The sequence below is a fragment of the Pteropus vampyrus genome, unplaced genomic scaffold (assembly GCF_000151845.1).
Source record: "Pteropus vampyrus isolate Shadow unplaced genomic scaffold, Pvam_2.0 Scaffold101, whole genome shotgun sequence".
In the NCBI taxonomy this organism is placed as follows: domain Eukaryota; kingdom Metazoa; phylum Chordata; class Mammalia; order Chiroptera; family Pteropodidae; genus Pteropus; species Pteropus vampyrus.
In genome coordinates, this window is record NW_011888882.1 from 4,476,599 (window position 1) to 4,494,187 (window position 17,589).

The 17,589-nt window shown below is 42.2% G+C and overlaps 1 protein-coding gene across 1 annotated transcript in view; it reads left to right on the forward strand.

Annotated features, from left to right (window-relative positions):
- Positions 1 to 17,589, forward strand: part of FYN (FYN proto-oncogene, Src family tyrosine kinase) — a 183,994-nt gene that overhangs the window by 119,850 nt on the left and 46,555 nt on the right. Inside the window, exons 3-4 of the mRNA XM_011364863.1 lie at positions 8,821 to 9,078; positions 12,523 to 12,619. Coding sequence (XP_011363165.1) covers positions 8,832 to 9,078; positions 12,523 to 12,619 — 344 coding nt within the window. The 5' untranslated portion in view covers positions 8,821 to 8,831. The remainder of the gene's footprint in view (positions 1 to 8,820; positions 9,079 to 12,522; positions 12,620 to 17,589) is intronic.

Genomic DNA, 17,589 nt, shown 5'->3' on the forward strand with positions numbered 1-17,589 from the left:
TTCCCTACACACCGCCAGCAAGCATCTTGGTATCTTTCCTGCCAAACAATTTTCTAGCATTTGTTCTATAGTCACAATCATGTGATCCTTCTTAATATAACATGAGCATTTTTCCATGTTACTAACAATTTTCTGTAAACGAGTTTTAATTTTCTGTTTTATTTTATATTATGAGCATGGCTTACAAATTATTTACCCATTGCTCTCTTGTTAAACAATTAGCAAGTTTTCTAATTATAATTCAAATTATAATTGACACTTTACAGACCTCTTCATATGTCATTTTTCAAAAGTATCTCTTTAGCACAGATTCACAGGCAAAGATTGGGCCCATTTTTAAGTTTTGTTTTCTTGTTTTTGTTTTTTTTTTTTTTGATGATATTGCCAAATCAGTTTACGAAGAGGTTATACACTTATTTCTGGTCTTCTATCATCAGTGTATGAAACCCTGCATTCCAAGGGACCTTCATTACTATTGGGCAGACTTTTTAAAATTTGGTTAATTTAGAGGTAAAAGTATCTCACTAATCTAAATTGTGTTTCTTTGATTACTAGTGAAGGTAACATTTTCCCATGTTTTACGAGTTGCTTTTCCTTTCTTTGAATTTCCAATTCACATTATTTTCCATGTGCCTACTCTTAGGGTTTTTCTTATCTATATAAATTCCTTATATATTAAAATATTAACCCAAGAGAATTGAAAACATATGACCACAAAAAAAAGCTTATACGTAAATGTTCATAGCAGCATTATTCGTAATAGCCAAAAAGTAGCAACAACTCAAATGTCTATCAACTGATGATTGGTAAACAACAAGTGTTATATCTGTACAATGGAATATTTTTCAGCCATAAAAAGGAATGAAGTACCAATTCGTGCTACAAAATGAATGGACCTTGAAAACATTATACCAAGTAAAAGAAGCCAGTCACCAAAGGCCACATATTGTATGATTCCATTGGTATGAAATGTCCAGAATAGGCAAATCCACAGAGACAGAAAGTAGATTAGTGGTTGCCAGGGCCTGGATTGAGAAGAGAATGAGAAAGAACTGCTTACTGGGTGCAGGTTTCTTTTTGAGTAATGAAAATGTTCTGGAATTAGATAGTGGTAATGGTTCCCATTGTAAGTATATTAAAAACCACTGAACTATATACTTTAAGAGAGTGAATATTATGGCATATGAATTATATCTCAATAAAAATGAAATAAGATAAAATGTTACAATACTAACCACAAAGAACTTTCGTATGATCCAAAAAGAGGTGGGGGAAAGCCTACCTGAAAAACTTAACAACCCGTGCTCTAAGTTTTCCTGAACCCTTCGGCGTGGACAGTTAAAACAGATCCTTATTTTTATCTCCATTTCACTTTTATCTTTACCCTAAGATCCAAGTGAAGTGAATGCAAGACGAAAAGGTTCTTTTCTCCTTTGGGAGCCTTGCCACAGTTTGGTGTTAAAACCTCATTTGGCCATTCGGGTTTGAGAATCGTTCCAGCATTTAGCTGACTGCAGTGTTAATCTCACCACTGGCCTCTAACGCTTCGGTTTCTTTTCATTAAGTGTTTTTCAGTCTCTAGGCATTTGGGGAATGGGAGGTGACACAGAAGGGAAAGAGGACATGCTACAGGGCTGTGAGCTGCGGCTTCTCAGCTGAGGGGTCATTTGAACAAGACAAGCCAGAGAGGAGACGCAAAAAAAAAATTCTAGTTGCCGGGAATATGGCTTTTTCTTAAAGTAATGCAACATTTTACAAGTGATTTGTATTAGTTCACTTCCCTTGCTGAGCGATGTAGAACAAGATCCATCCTCCTCACCCTTCAGTTGTGCATAAATGATCAGACGGGTCCAACTCCACCTCTTATTATTTCTGGAGCAAAGCTTTGGTTTGATTTTCAAATAGGTTTCGTTCTCCCTTTGTGGCTGTGGCCACTGCCTGCACTGTATATATTACTGCTTTTATATCAGTCTTCTTACCTCAGGGATACAATGTTTTACCACGTTTTGGTGGAGTGGCGGGGGCTCACCCTCGCAGGACTCCAACTCCAGGAGTAGAAACCTGTTATTTTGTGCTTGGAGGAAGCATTGCATGCATAGCTCAGTTTATGCAGTAAACACGTTCCAGAAAGTTTTGCGTGTAAAGCATATCAGGTTTGAAATGCGTTAGGAAGGCTCACGTTTATACCAAGGAATCCGATGCTGACTCCTTCATGGTGTATATAAATACCCTGCCACATCTAAGAAATATGGAGAAACTAAGGGCTGCTTTAGTGTCGTTGGCTTAAACGTTCTTTAAGATGCCAAACCACATCATGGAAGCTGGTGACTCACCACACCCGGTGTAGTCCCAGTACCCCTACGGAGCTAGTCTCAGGGGCTGAGGTGTGAGTGAATGTGGGGGAGTGAGGCCTAGCACCTAAAATCAGGGCCTTCATTAGTCATGCACATGAAGTAGGATTCTGTAGAATCAGGGGACCTTTCCCACACGTCTCTCCCTCTGCTCCTCCCACCCTCGCAGCCACACCCTTTTGTGGTCTGGCCAGAGTCCATGGGGCAGGAAGCAGCTCCAGTATAGAGGCTCCATGTGCTGGCCGTGGAATCAGTATGTCTGGCTTCAGATCTCATCTCCACCCCTGACTGAGCTGTGGACAAACTCCCAGTGCCTCTGTTCCTCTGTTGTGAAGTGAGGGAAAATAACAATACCTCTGTCTCAGGACTGTCCTGAGAATTTAGTGAGATAGCGTGTTCCAGCACACAGCACAGCGCCTGGCTTGCAGTGAGCCCTCAATTGATATTGGCCATTATTGCCAAGATTGGAGCCTTTATCTCCGTGATGCCCCATCCTACTAAAATATGTGTTAATTTTCTATTGCTTTATAACAAATTACTACATATTTAGCAGCTTAAACAGCACTCATTTATGAACTCACAGCTCTGAGTCTCAAGTGCAGGCCTGGTGTGGCTGGCCTCTCTGCTTACAAAGCTGAACTCAGTGTGTCAGCCGACAGCCTTCTCATCTGGAGTCTAGACTAGGGAAGAATCCATTTCCAGGCTCCTTCAGGTTCCTGACCCAATTCAGCTCCTTGTGGTTGTAGGACTGAGGTTCCTGTTTCTTTTCTGTCGCCAGCTGGGGACTGTTCTCAGCTCCTTGAGGCCAGCCACCTTTCTGGCCATATAACCTACTCTGTCTTCAAAGCCATGGAATGCCTCTCACACTTTGAATCTGCTTCTCCAGAAAAGGCCCAGTCCCTTTCAAGGGCTCACCTTATGAGCTCACATCCACCTAGAATAATCCCTTTGTTAAAGTCAGCTGTACCAAATAAAATACATAATCACAGGAGTGACTGCTCCATCATTCACAAGTCCCAGGGCTTGTACACCAGGGGCAGCACTCTTGGTCACACCTTTGAGTTCTGCCTGTCACACCACCTTTTCAGCAAGGTACATATTTTCATTGAGCAGCCAAGGGAGGCTTTTGCCTTGTTGGCAAAGTGCCATCCCAGCTGTGACCTTTTCCCTGCTTCAGGACCTTGGGGAGTGTTTGTGCTTCCAAGAGTGTCCGGTGGGGTCCTGCTTTTTTTCCAACCTCCCCAGTCATCCAGGGCCCTTCTGTCCTGGCTGTCCCCAGAAGACAGCACTGCCTGCACTCCTTTGTAGGGTGTCAGGACCCAGTGTTCTACAAAGAGGATTGAAAATCATTGTAAGGGATTGAAATGTTAGGAAATTTGGGTAGCAGGTTCTGTGGCCCAACTACCATTGCTGCCAGTGTGATGCTTATTTGTCTCTGAATGTCTTGCTTCCAGCAGTTACATGGGAAAAGGCCAGGCTTCTGTACACTTCAAGGGATTTATTTTATCCATTGAAAATGTAGCAGAACACCTCAGATTGATTCTTGTAGGGGTTTCCAGTTTTATAAGGATCAAGAACCCCCTGCCATGAATCTTCTATCCAGAAGTTAAGTCATTTCTGATGTGTCTCTGCCACATCTTGCTTCATGCTATTACTGTTGACTGAAAAAGGGTGTTTGCTTGTTAAGCTGCCAGTTTTTTCTTATCTCCCAGAGAAGCGGATGAAACTGTGCAGTCAATCTACAATTCAGCTTCAAATTCTTTTTCAGCTGTCCCCATCTCAGTAACTTGTGTTTGGTTCCCTTTCTTGTTCTTTTACTTTAATTTTGATACCTGCCCAGGTAAAGTGGAGACCAGCTAAAAGAATAGTGAATGATAGCACCAGGTAACGTGCCACAGCAGAGAGTACAGGCCAATATGGCTTTACCCGTCATGCTCAGGCACAAGGATGGTGACTTATGCCCAACGCTGTCACTTTTCCACACCCACCTAGGCTGGTTTCTGAGACAAAAGTGCTTACACTACTAAAATTAAAGTTATTTGTTGTCAGTTTCAACTTTTCTTCTCCTGTTATCCTTCCTCTGCCTGCAAGTTTATATGTCTCAAGAGAAGGTAATTTACTTTTGCAGGGGACGGCCAGTGGCTTCTTTCCATTTTCGCTACCTAACTCTTGCACATACCTGAGATCTCAGAAGTCCTGTGATGTTGTAAGCTGAGCATACAGGCATTGTTTTATTGATTGGCATATGAGAAAACATGAGCACATCTGTATGTGATGGCCATCTAGCAGACCAGACCCTGGTCTCTGGCATCAATGGCATCAGACTCACTGTGAATCAGCAGCCTTTACCCAGAGTAGCAGATAGATTCCAACCTTTTGTCAGCTTAAGTCAAAGGGTATGCAAAGAAGGATTCTGGGACTGCACATGGCATAACACCAGAAAGTACTATGACCAATTGTGTCTGCTATGCTCACAAGAGCAGGGTGTGGCAATCCTTGGATTCTCTCTTTGGTAACTCTTCCCCAAGTTGCTTAATGCTGTTGGCACATATGAGAAGATCCACAGGACTAAGCAAATCAGGTTTTACTTACATAGTAGAAATAGAACCCCTCAATTGGCAGTAGGACCAGTGAAGAGGGAGCTTTGCAGCTACAATCCAGACGCTTTGAACACAGGAATAGGATCCTGTTGATCAAGTGCTTATTCATCAGGTTTTCCAGGCATAGCAACATGCGGAGAATGGTGGTCATGAGTTCATGGTGTATGATTTACTAATCACTTTCAGAATGGCATATTCAGTGTTTCCCAATGCCTCACAGATCTTGAGCAAGTGTATTAGTGCATTATATGTTCATGGTGGACATACAGCATTGGCCATAAAAGCCCCACCACAAAACTGTGCGTAACACAGGGGATTTTTATTGTAACACAAATGCTGAGAACTTTGCCTTGTGGCAGGGAGCCTGAAGTCATATTGAGTTCAACTCATGGAGTGTCTTCTGGCTCTTCCATCAGGAAATGATTAGTCAGACCACCCCAACAGGGAAGGGGAAGAAGACCACAAGTTCTTATGTAAATATTTTCATTATGATTAAACTTTAATGGCTTGAGTGTGCTTTTACTGATTTATTTCAGTTTCTTCATTATTTTCAATGAAGGGAGAAGAGTTAGCAAGATCTGTGCAGCAACATACCTTACTCGAAATTACAAATGCATGAAGTGGCAACAGCTGTCCCTAAGAGAATCGCTTTCCCCAAAATGATTTTGATTGAGTTTTAGTTTTTTGTATTTAATCATTTATCAAATATTTACTGAGCTCCTACTATGTGCCAGGCACTGTTCTGGACGCTAAAGATGTAATAATAAAACAAAGACCAAAAAATAATCCCTGTCTTCAAGGAGCTTACTATTTATTTTCTTCCATTATTTCATAGAATTATAAGTAAGCTCTTACTCATTTATTACAATGGTAATACTTTTTTTAGTGGATTTTGAAAGATTGTGGTTTTTGCTTAGTTTGATTAGATATAGGGTCCTATTTTCAGCAGGGTTCTGATATAGGGTTTTGTTTTGTTTTTCTTGGAGTTGGAAGAATAGTTTGTAATGAGAGTTTTCATTGATTTTAGATTCTTTTCTCTATCACAGGAACAAGCTTCTAGAGAAAAATCAGAGCATTTCATGTCAGCCTTTTAAATAGCCTCCTTTTTACCTAGCATGCCTATTTTCCTAAGGAAGGCATTCTGAATTGCATGCTAATCACATACATATAAGGGAAACAGCTGTTATGCTGTTTCAAAGATATAGATGTAAATTCTTTCCTCTCCATAAATCAGGATTTTTTGACCTTGACACTATTAACATTTGGAGCCTGGTAATTTTTTGTATTTGGAATCTGTCCTGTTCATTGTGGGATGTTTGGCAGCATCTTTGACCTCTACGCACTAGTTGCCAGTAGTACCCCTTATCTAGTTGTGACAACCAAAGATGTCTCCAGACATTGCCTAATATGTCCTTTGGTGAGGGAGCAAAATCACCCCTGGCTGAGGACCACTGGAATAAATGATGTTATTCTATGATTCAGGTCTCACTTCCTTGAAATACAGTAGATCAGTGAAATCCCCGGGGGAAAAAAAAAAAAAAACCCTGGGACAAGAAGTGTCTCCTGTCAGTCTTTTATAGAAGCTTGGAGTGACTTTCCACCATGAAAGAGTTAATAGAAAGTGAACAAGAAGATATTTATCAGCCTTATGAAGCAACACCAACAACAAATGGTGAAATTCCTTCAGTAAATCATGCCTTGGAGATGTTTTGCATTTCCTAGTGGAAACTTGTTAAAATCGCATTCATTTGCCGTAAGTTAGAAAACATGTTGGACACAGTATACTGTAAGTTAATCTCGAATGATTTACAAGTAAATGTGTTCCAGATTTGGTGATCTCAGCTCAAGCAGTAGGCGGCTCATTTCCAAACATTTCCCTTCTCAGGAACTGACATTCAATTCAATAAGTATTTATCGAAACATATAATTTAAGAGGACTTGAGAACAGTCTGATATTGCTTCCGCAACCCCATGCGGCAGAAAAGCAGTGCTCACAACAGAGCCCCCTCCCCACCCCCAAGAGTCTCCATATCTGACGTGGCACTCCCCACTTTGGTTTGCAAGATACTATAGAAAAACTAGCTCTTTCATTCTCCTTCACTGCCTCAAGTCCCTTCCCATCCTGTACCAGCTGTGCCCTTCTCAGTGAATGCATGTAATTACACATGATGATGTCATGTGTTTCTTATTTGGTTCTTTGGTCCCAAGTGGACCGCCCTTCACAGTTTTGCCGGGGACATCCATTGCATGTTCTACCTGCCCCCTGCCAACTTGACAGGGTATTGCAGTCCCTAGCGAGGTCATTTAAGCAACTTACCTTGTATTTCTGAATCGTCTTCACTTCTCACACACACCAGTAGATTCAAAAATGCAAGGCAAACTGCCGATGAAATTCACTGGAAGAAGGATTGGTCTTGATGCAAAGAGAAAGAAAGGGTAAAAGAGAATCATAGTGGGCTTGAGAATCTTCGCTCAATTCAATTGCTCTTTATTGAGCGCCTACTATGGGTCAGGCACTGGCAATATAGCTATGACAAAAATGAACAGGGCTTTGCTTTCCTGGAATTCACAGTCGATTGGGCAACGAAACAAGTGGACCAGCCATGTTTTAATATGGTGCAATTAGGTGCCAATATGCTGGAAATCAAGATGCCACGAGAGCACTTAAGAAGAGCACCACTCCAGCCCGGGGAATCAGAAAAGGCTTTGCAGAGGAAGCAATGTCTTAACTGGAACATGCAGGATGTGTTGTATATCAAAGAGGAGGGGGAAAGAATGTTCAAGGCCATGTTCCAAAGCCTAAAGGAAAGCTGAAAAAACGGAACCTTGGAGGAACTGAGAAGTTCAGCATGTTTGAACAGTACAATGTGAGACAGAAAGAGTGAGAAGTAAACAAGACGAAGCAAATAAGGATGCTTCTCAGGATTCAGACTTGAGCAAGTGAGTCATCGGTAGTGCCATTGACTGAGAGAGGAGCTCAGAAGAAATAGGTTTGGCAGGGGGCAGGTAGAACATGCAATGGGTGTCCCCAGCAAAACTGTGAAGGGCGGTCCGCTTGGGACCAAAGAACCAAATAAGAAAAAAAAACGACTCGCATTTTTAATCCACCACTACCTCTAGAACATGGGAATGATTTTTTTTTAAGCGTTTCTAAAAAATGTCAAAAGCTAATGGAAATGTAAAGAGTTAATTAGCAGTTTTCAATGATTTCGTTACAGTAGGCTGTCATGACATCCTACAAATACACTCGGACCTCTTTGTTTCTGTGAGTTTAATTTTTCTCCCAGCAACTATTTCTTCATTGTGATACTTATATATATCTTATTGCTTAAAATTTACCAAATGAGTCCCGGGGAATGGGTGCCCATAAGTGAAGAAGCGCAGCGAGTCATTTAGAAGCTATAGTCTGGCTTTACTAACATACCTCTACCCTCTTTTTAAAATTTCCTTAGCCATGATGAAGGTTTTTATTCTAATATTGCATAGATTTATTTTCTAGAGCATACTTTTTTTTCGAGATGACTAAAGAAAAGCATAATAATAAGTATTATTTGGCTGTTTTCAGACAAGTACGTGATATTACAGAATTTCAAAGGGCGCAGACCTCATTTGAGGAAAATTGCTGTGTGGTGAACATCAACTCTGTGTCGATCCAACCGCCCAGAGCATATGGGGAACAAATGTGATTGTCAAGTTCAGGGCACTGAGGTTGCTTCTAACCATCAACTCGAGCTACTGCTTTTCCTCCCGCCCCTCACAGACCTGAAATATCCAAGGGCAAACCTGATGAATGATCCCTCTTAAATAGTCAAGCAACCCAGCAACTAAGGAGCACCCAAGTTCACGTGCCTCCTTTATGTTTTCGGCAGGAATTTAGATAATGGGCTGTGTGCAATGTAAGGATAAAGAAGCAACAAAACTGACAGAGGAGAGGGATGGCAGCCTGAACCAGAGCTCCGGGTATCGCTATGGCACAGACCCCACTCCTCAGCACTACCCCAGCTTCAGTGTGACCACCATCCCAAACTACAACAACTTCCACGCGGCCGGAGGCCAGGGACTCACCGTCTTTGGGGGTGTGAACTCTTCGTCTCATACTGGGACCTTGCGAACGAGAGGAGGAACAGGTAAGCCCCAGGGGCAGCAGAAGGCTGCGGTGGGGGGAAGCAGCTGCTCTTCATCCTTTTGGCAGTTGAACATTTGTGCTCTGGTCAGCTCCCTTTTACTAAGGATTTAACGTTTAGGTTTTTCATTAGTCTCCACCTAACATCTGTGAGGAGCTGTACAAAATCCAGAGCTTGGAGCACACATCAAAATGCGGGCAACAGCAGTGCAGGGACCCCAAGTTGCTGCTCTCTGCGGGTTCTGCATGGGTTATGAGCCAGAACTTCTCCAGCGGCACTTTAGGCCGGTGGCTCTCAACCTCAGCAGGCTGGCTCAGAATAATTAGGGCAGCTTTTGCAAAATACAGATGCCTGAGCCTCATCCCGGAGCTTTTGAATTGGAAGCTCTCGGACTGGATCTGAGAGTGTATATTTTGAGTTCTCCACACATTAATTCATTCCTTCCTCCCATCTCCAGGTTAACAGCCACTTTACAAGGGTTGCCCCTTCTCCCTCATCTTCCTTATCTTCGGCCTGCCTGTCACTGCTCAGCCTGTGGGGGTCATTTGGCTGCATTATATTGTTGGCCATTCATCATCATTGATTCTCTCTCTGATCTTCCCATCATCTTCCATGTGACTGAGTTGATCAGCCCTCAAGTATTTCCATGTATCTTTTGTATTTTAAAATGGAATCTTATGTATCCTAAGAGATTGTTCTCATTTGTTTTTATGTTTCCTTCTCTTTCCCCCCACAAACTATGTTGGACTGCCATGTGCATTTGCTGACTTAGCTAATACTTTGTAAAATATCTGGCATGCATTCTCAGACATATGTTTTCTGAAACATTTGCAAGTTATCTCATGCATCCAGAGTCTTCCAAATCTCTCAGTGTGTGAATCATCGTAACTATATATTTAACATTATTTGTTCCAAAATTATTTTGTTCATTACAAAAGTTTAAAGAAATACATATTAGCCCTTGTGCTCTCAGCTCATCTGGGAGCCGATGTCTTATATTAGGACCCACTGGGCCTTTTTTACCTGGGGAGTTGGTGCTACTGAGGCCTTAGCAGGGGTTTTCTTCTCTCCGCATGCAACAGGCCAGTGTAGTTATACCCAGGGGACCTGACCCAGAGCGTTGGGCATTACGTCCTTGTGTTATGGTGAATCTAGCTTTCTCTTTAAAGCTAGCTTTGCCTGGGTGAATGAATGCTAGGTACATTTTCTCATCCTTGCTGCCTTCCTGGAAGGAGCCTAGAATGCAGGGAGGGAGGAAGGAAAGAGGTAGTCAGGCTGTCTAGGGAAGTCTCTTGAGAATGCAGGAGAGAAAAAGAAAGAGCCAAATATGCACCCAGAACACACTCCCTGTGCCGGCTGAGTGCTTTGCCAGCCAGACTCTGAATTCTGCTGACACAGCCATTGACCTTGTTCATTCATTCATCAGTGCTGGATATGAATCCCTGTGCCTGCAGGTATCATTCATAAAGCCACTAGAGATGGTCATAAAGCTACTCACCTTGAATGTGTGGGTCTATACTATAGTCAGGGACAACATAAACTATGAACATTAAAACACAGTACCCCAAATAGTGGCAGGTTTTTCTGCTTTCTATTATTTGGCTTTGTTATATTTGCATGCATGTCTTTCTCCCCACCACTGCTTTCAGTGCTTTAAGGCCAGAAACAGTGCCTGTGTGTCCCTGTGACCTCCTTAGACACTTCCTTCCACCCCTAGAAGATAAAAACACCCAGTGAGAACTTGCCGGCTGATGCAGACAAGGGGTGGCGATGTCCATCGCGTGTGTCTTGTCTTCTATACAATGGAGTCTGGGTCTGTTTTTGAATTATGTAATGAAGGGAATCTGTTAATAGAGTATCAAATGAGAATAGGCTCCCACTTTATGCCAGTCTCTTTTCTAACCTTTCAAAGAAATCTAAAGAAAGGAGGACAGTTGCCAAATGAGCCCTGCTTTGCAAAGTCAGACCTTCCAAATGCCAGCTCTCCTATGGGAAGTCCCACTTGAGATGAGTGGAAAGACAAGCCCTGCCTCCATCTCTGGGTCTTGAATAGTCTCACATCTGTTCCCTTGGAACTACCTACACAACAAAATAGCAGCTCGATAAAGAGTAGAATCCATGTTGTGTGTTCTTCAGGCCACATTAGGCACTTTTAAGTGTGTGATCCAAATGAGAAGCCAGAGAGCAGAGAAATGGGACATGTTAGTTGTCAACTGCCACAGAACTTAGAAGTTTTAAAACAATGCTCGTTCACTATCTTACAATTTCTGTGGGTCAGGAATCTAGGAATGACTTAGCTGGTTCCTGTATTTCAGAATCTCTCACAGTCCGGGCTGTAGTCTTCTCTCCGTCCAGCTGAGAAGGATCTGCTGCCAAGCTCATGTGGCCTTGGCAGGACTAGGTTCCCCATTGGGTGTTGGCTAGAGGCCACCTTCTGTGCTTTGTAATGTGGGCCTCTCCAACATGGTAGTTTGCTTCATGAAAGTGTTCAAGCCAAAGCAGTAATAGAACAAGTCTGCTAGGAAGACAGAAGTCACAATCCTTTGAAGCTTAATTACTTAAGGGACATCCTATCACCTTTGCCGTGTTCTATCAGTTAGAAGCAAGTCACTAGGTTCTCTCACACTCAAGGGCGGGAAGGCAGAGGGGAAAGGGGTGGTGTCACACAAAGCATGAATCCAGGAGGTGCATCATTGAGGCTGTCTTAGAACTCTGCCAGCTATGTGGAGGAAGCCTCAGGCCACATGGGACAGTGAATATTCTGTGCCGTTAATAGCAAACTTCTGCAAAGCAAGAAGGGCCTGCGTGGGGAGGAACTGGATGAGGAGAGATGGGGTGGCTATGAGGAAAAGTGAGTATTACAAGTCAGCGCAAAGACAGGTGACTTCAAGGGAGAAGGAGAGAGGGGGTAGGAGAAGGAGTCCCAAAAGCAATTGCAGATGCCAAGGGCGAGACATCTTCTAATTGGGTGAACATTTACGGAGAGGCTCTTCTCAGTCTCTAGGCTGCAGAAGGAGTTTCTCGCTACATTCTAGTTACTATTGTGCCAGGGGAAAGAGTGATCCATCTTACGCCGAACCTAACATGAGCTCCTGAGTGTCAGATAAAGGGTGTCTATAATGGCCGCAGAGCTCTACAAATCTGAGCTATGAGGCTGCTGCTGCCCCTTCACTGTGGACTTATTAATATCTGTCACCTCTTGCGAACTCATTCAAAGATATACAGAGAGAAGTCCTTCAACTCCAGGTTTTAGTCAGATCAAGCAATGTTTCACCTCCAAAGACCAAAGCATAAATTCAGCTCTGTGACTCTGGTTGCACACATTAATTACCATACTGCAAGATTAGCTGCAGATTTCAAGAGTGAGATTTTATTGAAGATTTAATTTCTTGGAATTAATTTCCTCTTGTGTGATAATCTCTCCCCCTTCTGATTTCATTTTGTCAGGAGTGACGCTGTTTGTGGCCCTTTATGATTATGAAGCACGAACGGAAGATGACCTGAGTTTTCACAAAGGAGAGAAATTTCAAATATTGAACAGCTCGTAAGTTTGGAAAAGAGGAGGAAGCACATGTACCTTTCAGACTGGGGAAAAAATCTTGTTCCCAGTCTGCACCTTTTCAGATATCTGAAATGTTGAAAGAACAGTAGCTCAGTTCATTAATTCATAGCATTTTAACTTGAGAAACAATGAGCCAGTGAACCAGTGCAGAATTTTATGGCACTGTCTGTCCAGGGAGCTTTTTGGAGGGTATTATAGTAGCAAAGTCGATGGTTTGGGTTTTGTTATGGGTTTAAAGGTTGCAAAAGCACCAGCATCTGCAAATCTACATTTTCTAGTGATTGGCACAAGGCCTGACTGTCCATGATACCCTTTCTCTGCCTGGAGAGTTTCTTAGCATGTCAGATGCTGCACTAGCTAAACCCTCACGTAAGGCTGGCAACAAGTTCCTTCTGTTTTCAAAACTGCTAAGCATTTCGATCGGTGAAGCCTGTGGAGGCATTTCCCCATAACAAAAATTTGCAAGTGACTGAAAGCTTTGTGAGATGGAAAGAGAAGTGATTTTGCCCACTCAGGAATGACTACAATGCATGCATTTTAAATGTGGCCAGAAGGAACGACAGTTAAACAGGCAATGGGGAAGTTTCAAGGGTGAGAATCACTCACTTTTCAAATACTACATTTCATACCGCCATGAGGAAGAGTAAATGTGGGTCAGATTTCCCTGCAGTTTTTGAATATCACCTCTGTTCAGTTAAGGCAGTGTATACAGACAAGGATCCTCCAGAAAAATCCAGGCTCTAGAGAAAGTGGTGGTGTCCCACACCAGCAAGACAGGCCTTTGTCCCCATACCTCAGCTTTTCCTTGTGAGCACTCCCCAGTGACTCCCCAGAGTGCCCCTCGGGGCTGAGGGCTCCCAGGAAGTTCTCCTGTGCTGCCAGGTCTGGTCGTCCCATCCTCTGCTCCCTGAGCAAACTGGATTTCACAATGGTTGGAGGACCTGAAGCCTGGCCAGGAGCGAGGAGGGCAGGTGAGAGGCAGCCCGGTCCACACAGCCCATCCCAGGGAAGAGGCATGGTCATCATAACAGGGAACTCCCGCAGGCCCTGGAGCCTGCCTCCTTGGAAAGCCGACCCCTTCCCTGGGATGGCCCCATGTCTCAGGATGGTACACTGAGAATGTGCCACCTTCCAATGGCCAGAATGGACTTCCTCCCAGGAGAGGCCAGTAACTCTTCTGAACATCAGAAGACACTGTCTGCATAGCAGCTGCAAGATTCAGGGAATTTTTTTTATTATTATTTTTAATTATTATCATCATTAACTGGGTTATGGATGGGGATTTTTTTTGTCTCGTTTTGTTTTGTTTTTAACTTTTTGTTTAAATGCATGCAGAAAAGTGCATCAATCAAAAGCATGCATGGTGGCAGTCTCACAGTGGTGTAAAATGTGTTTAATGCCACTTAACTATATACTTGAAAGTGGTTAAAATGACAAAGTTTATGTTATGCATATTTTACCACAATTTTTTTAAAGTGTACAGTTGGAGATTTTCACAAACTGAACATGCTGTGCAACCAGCACCCAGATCAGATCAAGAAGATCCCCAAGAGGCCTCCTCTTATAGCCATAGGAATGTTTTAAAAAATAGTAAACAGCTGCCATTTATCGAAGGCTCTTTATATGCAGCCATGTGCTAAGTTGCAAATGTTCTCATTTATTCTTCACAGCAACTGTCTGAGGTTTGTCTCATAGTCATCACTTGACACATGAGGAGCCAGAGGCTCAGGGTTGGAAGTTGCGCAGGTACACAGAGGAACTAGCAGGTGGCAGAGCCAAGGGTGGCATGCAGGATGCATCCCAAGTACAGCATCAGGTTCAGTCTTAGAGAGCCCCAGAGACCCGTCAAAGGGGACTAGTTCCATGAAGGTGGAAGTTTGGCCGGGAGGTGGAAGAAGAGGGAATTGATGATCTCTTGGGATTTATGGTTCCCTATCATTAGTTTGATTCTCAGATGAATGCTTCTTGTCAGAGATTTCCAACTTTGAATTCTGAAATATACTTCATTTCCCCTCCCCATTTTATGTAACATTCTCTCAGTGCCAAGGCTGCTTAAAACTTTTAACCAGTTTCTGAAAAGTAAGACCAAAGGAGAGGTAGGAAATACAATACACAGCACTCTTTCTGCGGGTTTTCTCCACACTGCAGGTGGATCTGTGCACCAGGTGGTAGGGTATTTGGAAAGCCAGTTCATGCCAAAGTCAAATTCATGACTTCTTCCTTTATCGATATGGATAGATCTACAATGGCAACCAACCAAATTTTTTGAGAAACATTCAAGGAAGATCAGATCTATCTCGATCTATATTTTGTAATTTGCATGCATGACCTATAATGTTTTTGCAGAAGGCTTTGAGTCTCTGACCCTGTTCTCTTAGCAGAAAATATTACAAAGGTTTTTTTTTCCTTTAATGTTCTTCCTTCTTGCCAGTGGAATTCCTCATCCTACATGCCATTTAAATACCCTTTCCCAAGGTTATGGGGGAAAAAATGAGGTTTTTGTAACAAATACAATATCCTGAAGTCAAGGGTAATAACAGGGAAGAGAAAATCACAAAGAAAAAACAAAGCAGTAATACAGAACCAGATGGCAGGCGGCTCCTTCCCCTCCCCCAGCCTCTCCCAGCCTGGGCTCTCATCTGCTGAAAGGGGGAAGGATGGGGCTCTATTCTCCCTGGGGCAGCTGCCACACCTCCTAGTGTGTCCTCCCACTCCTTTCCCTGTCAAGAGGCAGAAATGGGAGGCCCCAGGGCTGGCTTTTGTGTTTTAAAGTGTGTCGTGAACCATGTGATAGGCATGTGCACTTGTGCCCAGAGCCAGTGGCACTGCTGCCCCATACCGGGGTGGGGAGCCCTTCACAGACCTGTTGTAAGTGCTCAGTGTAGTATACTCAGACATTATTAAACTCGAACCCATTTTGCAAAATATTTCAATTCATTTGTGTTTATTTCGTATTTTCACAGTTCCTGACCAGTGATTTACCACATAGAAACACAGGGACTCTTCGAAATATAGTAAACAGAATAGAATAGTGGTCATTGTCTAGGGTAGTGACCCCTTTAAAGTTCTTTTCATTGTGATAAGAAGAAATCCTGGTTTAGAACTCCTTCTAAACATTTGATAAAATTGTTACGGAAATGCTGTCTGAAAGTAAGACGGACAGTGCCGAATTTAGAAAGAAAACATTTATAATAAAAATGCTCCACAGCTGGACAGATCAAGGCTGACTTCTGTTTGCAGATGCCACTTCCTGGCTCATCAAGGCTTCTGGCTCCATCGGGGGCTCCCAGCTCTGGAACTACAAGCCCTATGAGCAATTTCATGGATTAAGACCAGGCTCTTCTAACAAGTCTTTAAATTGGAGGAACAGGAGAAGCTGCTATAAAAAGTTAAAACTGTTCAGAGCCCGGGCTTAAATCATATATTTGAATCAGAGCAAGATGACAGTTAAAGAATATCTCACCAACTCTAAGTTAATGAAATATCTGAACTGGAAGAACAGTTTAAAGACATGCAGCTTTAACAATACTAATTACCCACAATCACTCAAGTAAAGCAATAAAAGGCAGCAGAGTAGAGATCCTATTTTCCTAAATCTAGATGAATGATTTGTAGAGTATATTATTTATTTGTAGGTGAATTGGGATTCTAGTGTTTTTAAAAAAAAAATGCTCAAAAGACTTTTTAGATAGATGTTTTGAGTCTGTACTAGCCTCCCCGGGCACAACATGTGAGATTTACTACCTAATATATTGTGTCTTTGTCACATCGTATCTCCTTTGATGAAGAAAGTGACCCTAGGTGGCCTAGAAAAAGAGAAAAGTATTTTATCTTTCTCATGAGTAACTGAAGACTCTTGTGAGATTAATGGAGTCACTTAAGAGAAAAATCATGAATTCCTGATACATGACTTTAGAATGAGCTGATAGTTGGATTCTAAGTGCCAAATCTTAAAGCGCCGAGACCCAAATAGGATAGTTAATATTGGATTTTAAATGGAAATTATTTGATTAATACCAGATCACCTGAATAAGACTGAGCTTGTCTTAACCTGCAACAAAATGTATTGACTTTCTGCCCCAGGTGGCATTACTATGTGCCCCCAAATTGATACTAGACTTTCTTTTTCTGAATTTAAATCAATTAGAACTAACTTGATAAAGTTTATCTTGCATTAAAAAAAAATAATAATAAGCCTCTTCTGCAAGCACTTAATTTTTCCCTCACCATTTTGGAGCATTTCCCAGGTGTGTGTGGGGTGTGGGGGAAAGAAAGAGAGAAGGCAGGAAGATAATGGGTACTGTTATTTTATGATGAAATGTCTCCACCTAGTGGAATTGCAGAGCAGTAAACATTGTCGTCAGTAAAGATGTCTCCAAAACCATTTCCTTAAACACAAGTTTAAAGAAAAAATAAACTTCTGCATGTTCTTAGATGATATACTTACAACTGCAAGAATTTTATTTTTGGAGGACGTAGAAATGAAACCAATACAAACTGTTAAAATATTGACATTTTTAATCTCATGAATCGAAGAGGGATGTGACAGAGGGGCAGCACGGGGTAGATTCCACAGAGCTGGTGACAGTCTCACTCTCAAGGTGGGTAGTGAGTTCACAGGTATTCACATATACACTTGTACATACAAATTATTTCATAATAACAAATATTTTTTATTATGAAATAATTTGTACATACAAATCTGGACATGAACTAAATTTAAGGTTAGTAATAAAGGACTTTCTGGCTATGAGAACACCCTCTTGGTTGACTTATCTGTTTAAATTTGTTTAATAGGGTGAAAAAGGAAAGACTGAAAAATTAAAACATAAGTTTTTGAAATCTTTTGCCAGCACCCTGTTTTCTTATGGACTATTCTGTGGTACTTATACCCACAAATGCACCTAGAGCACTTGTGGGCTTGTCACCAATTGTCTGTGGCTTTCTCAGAT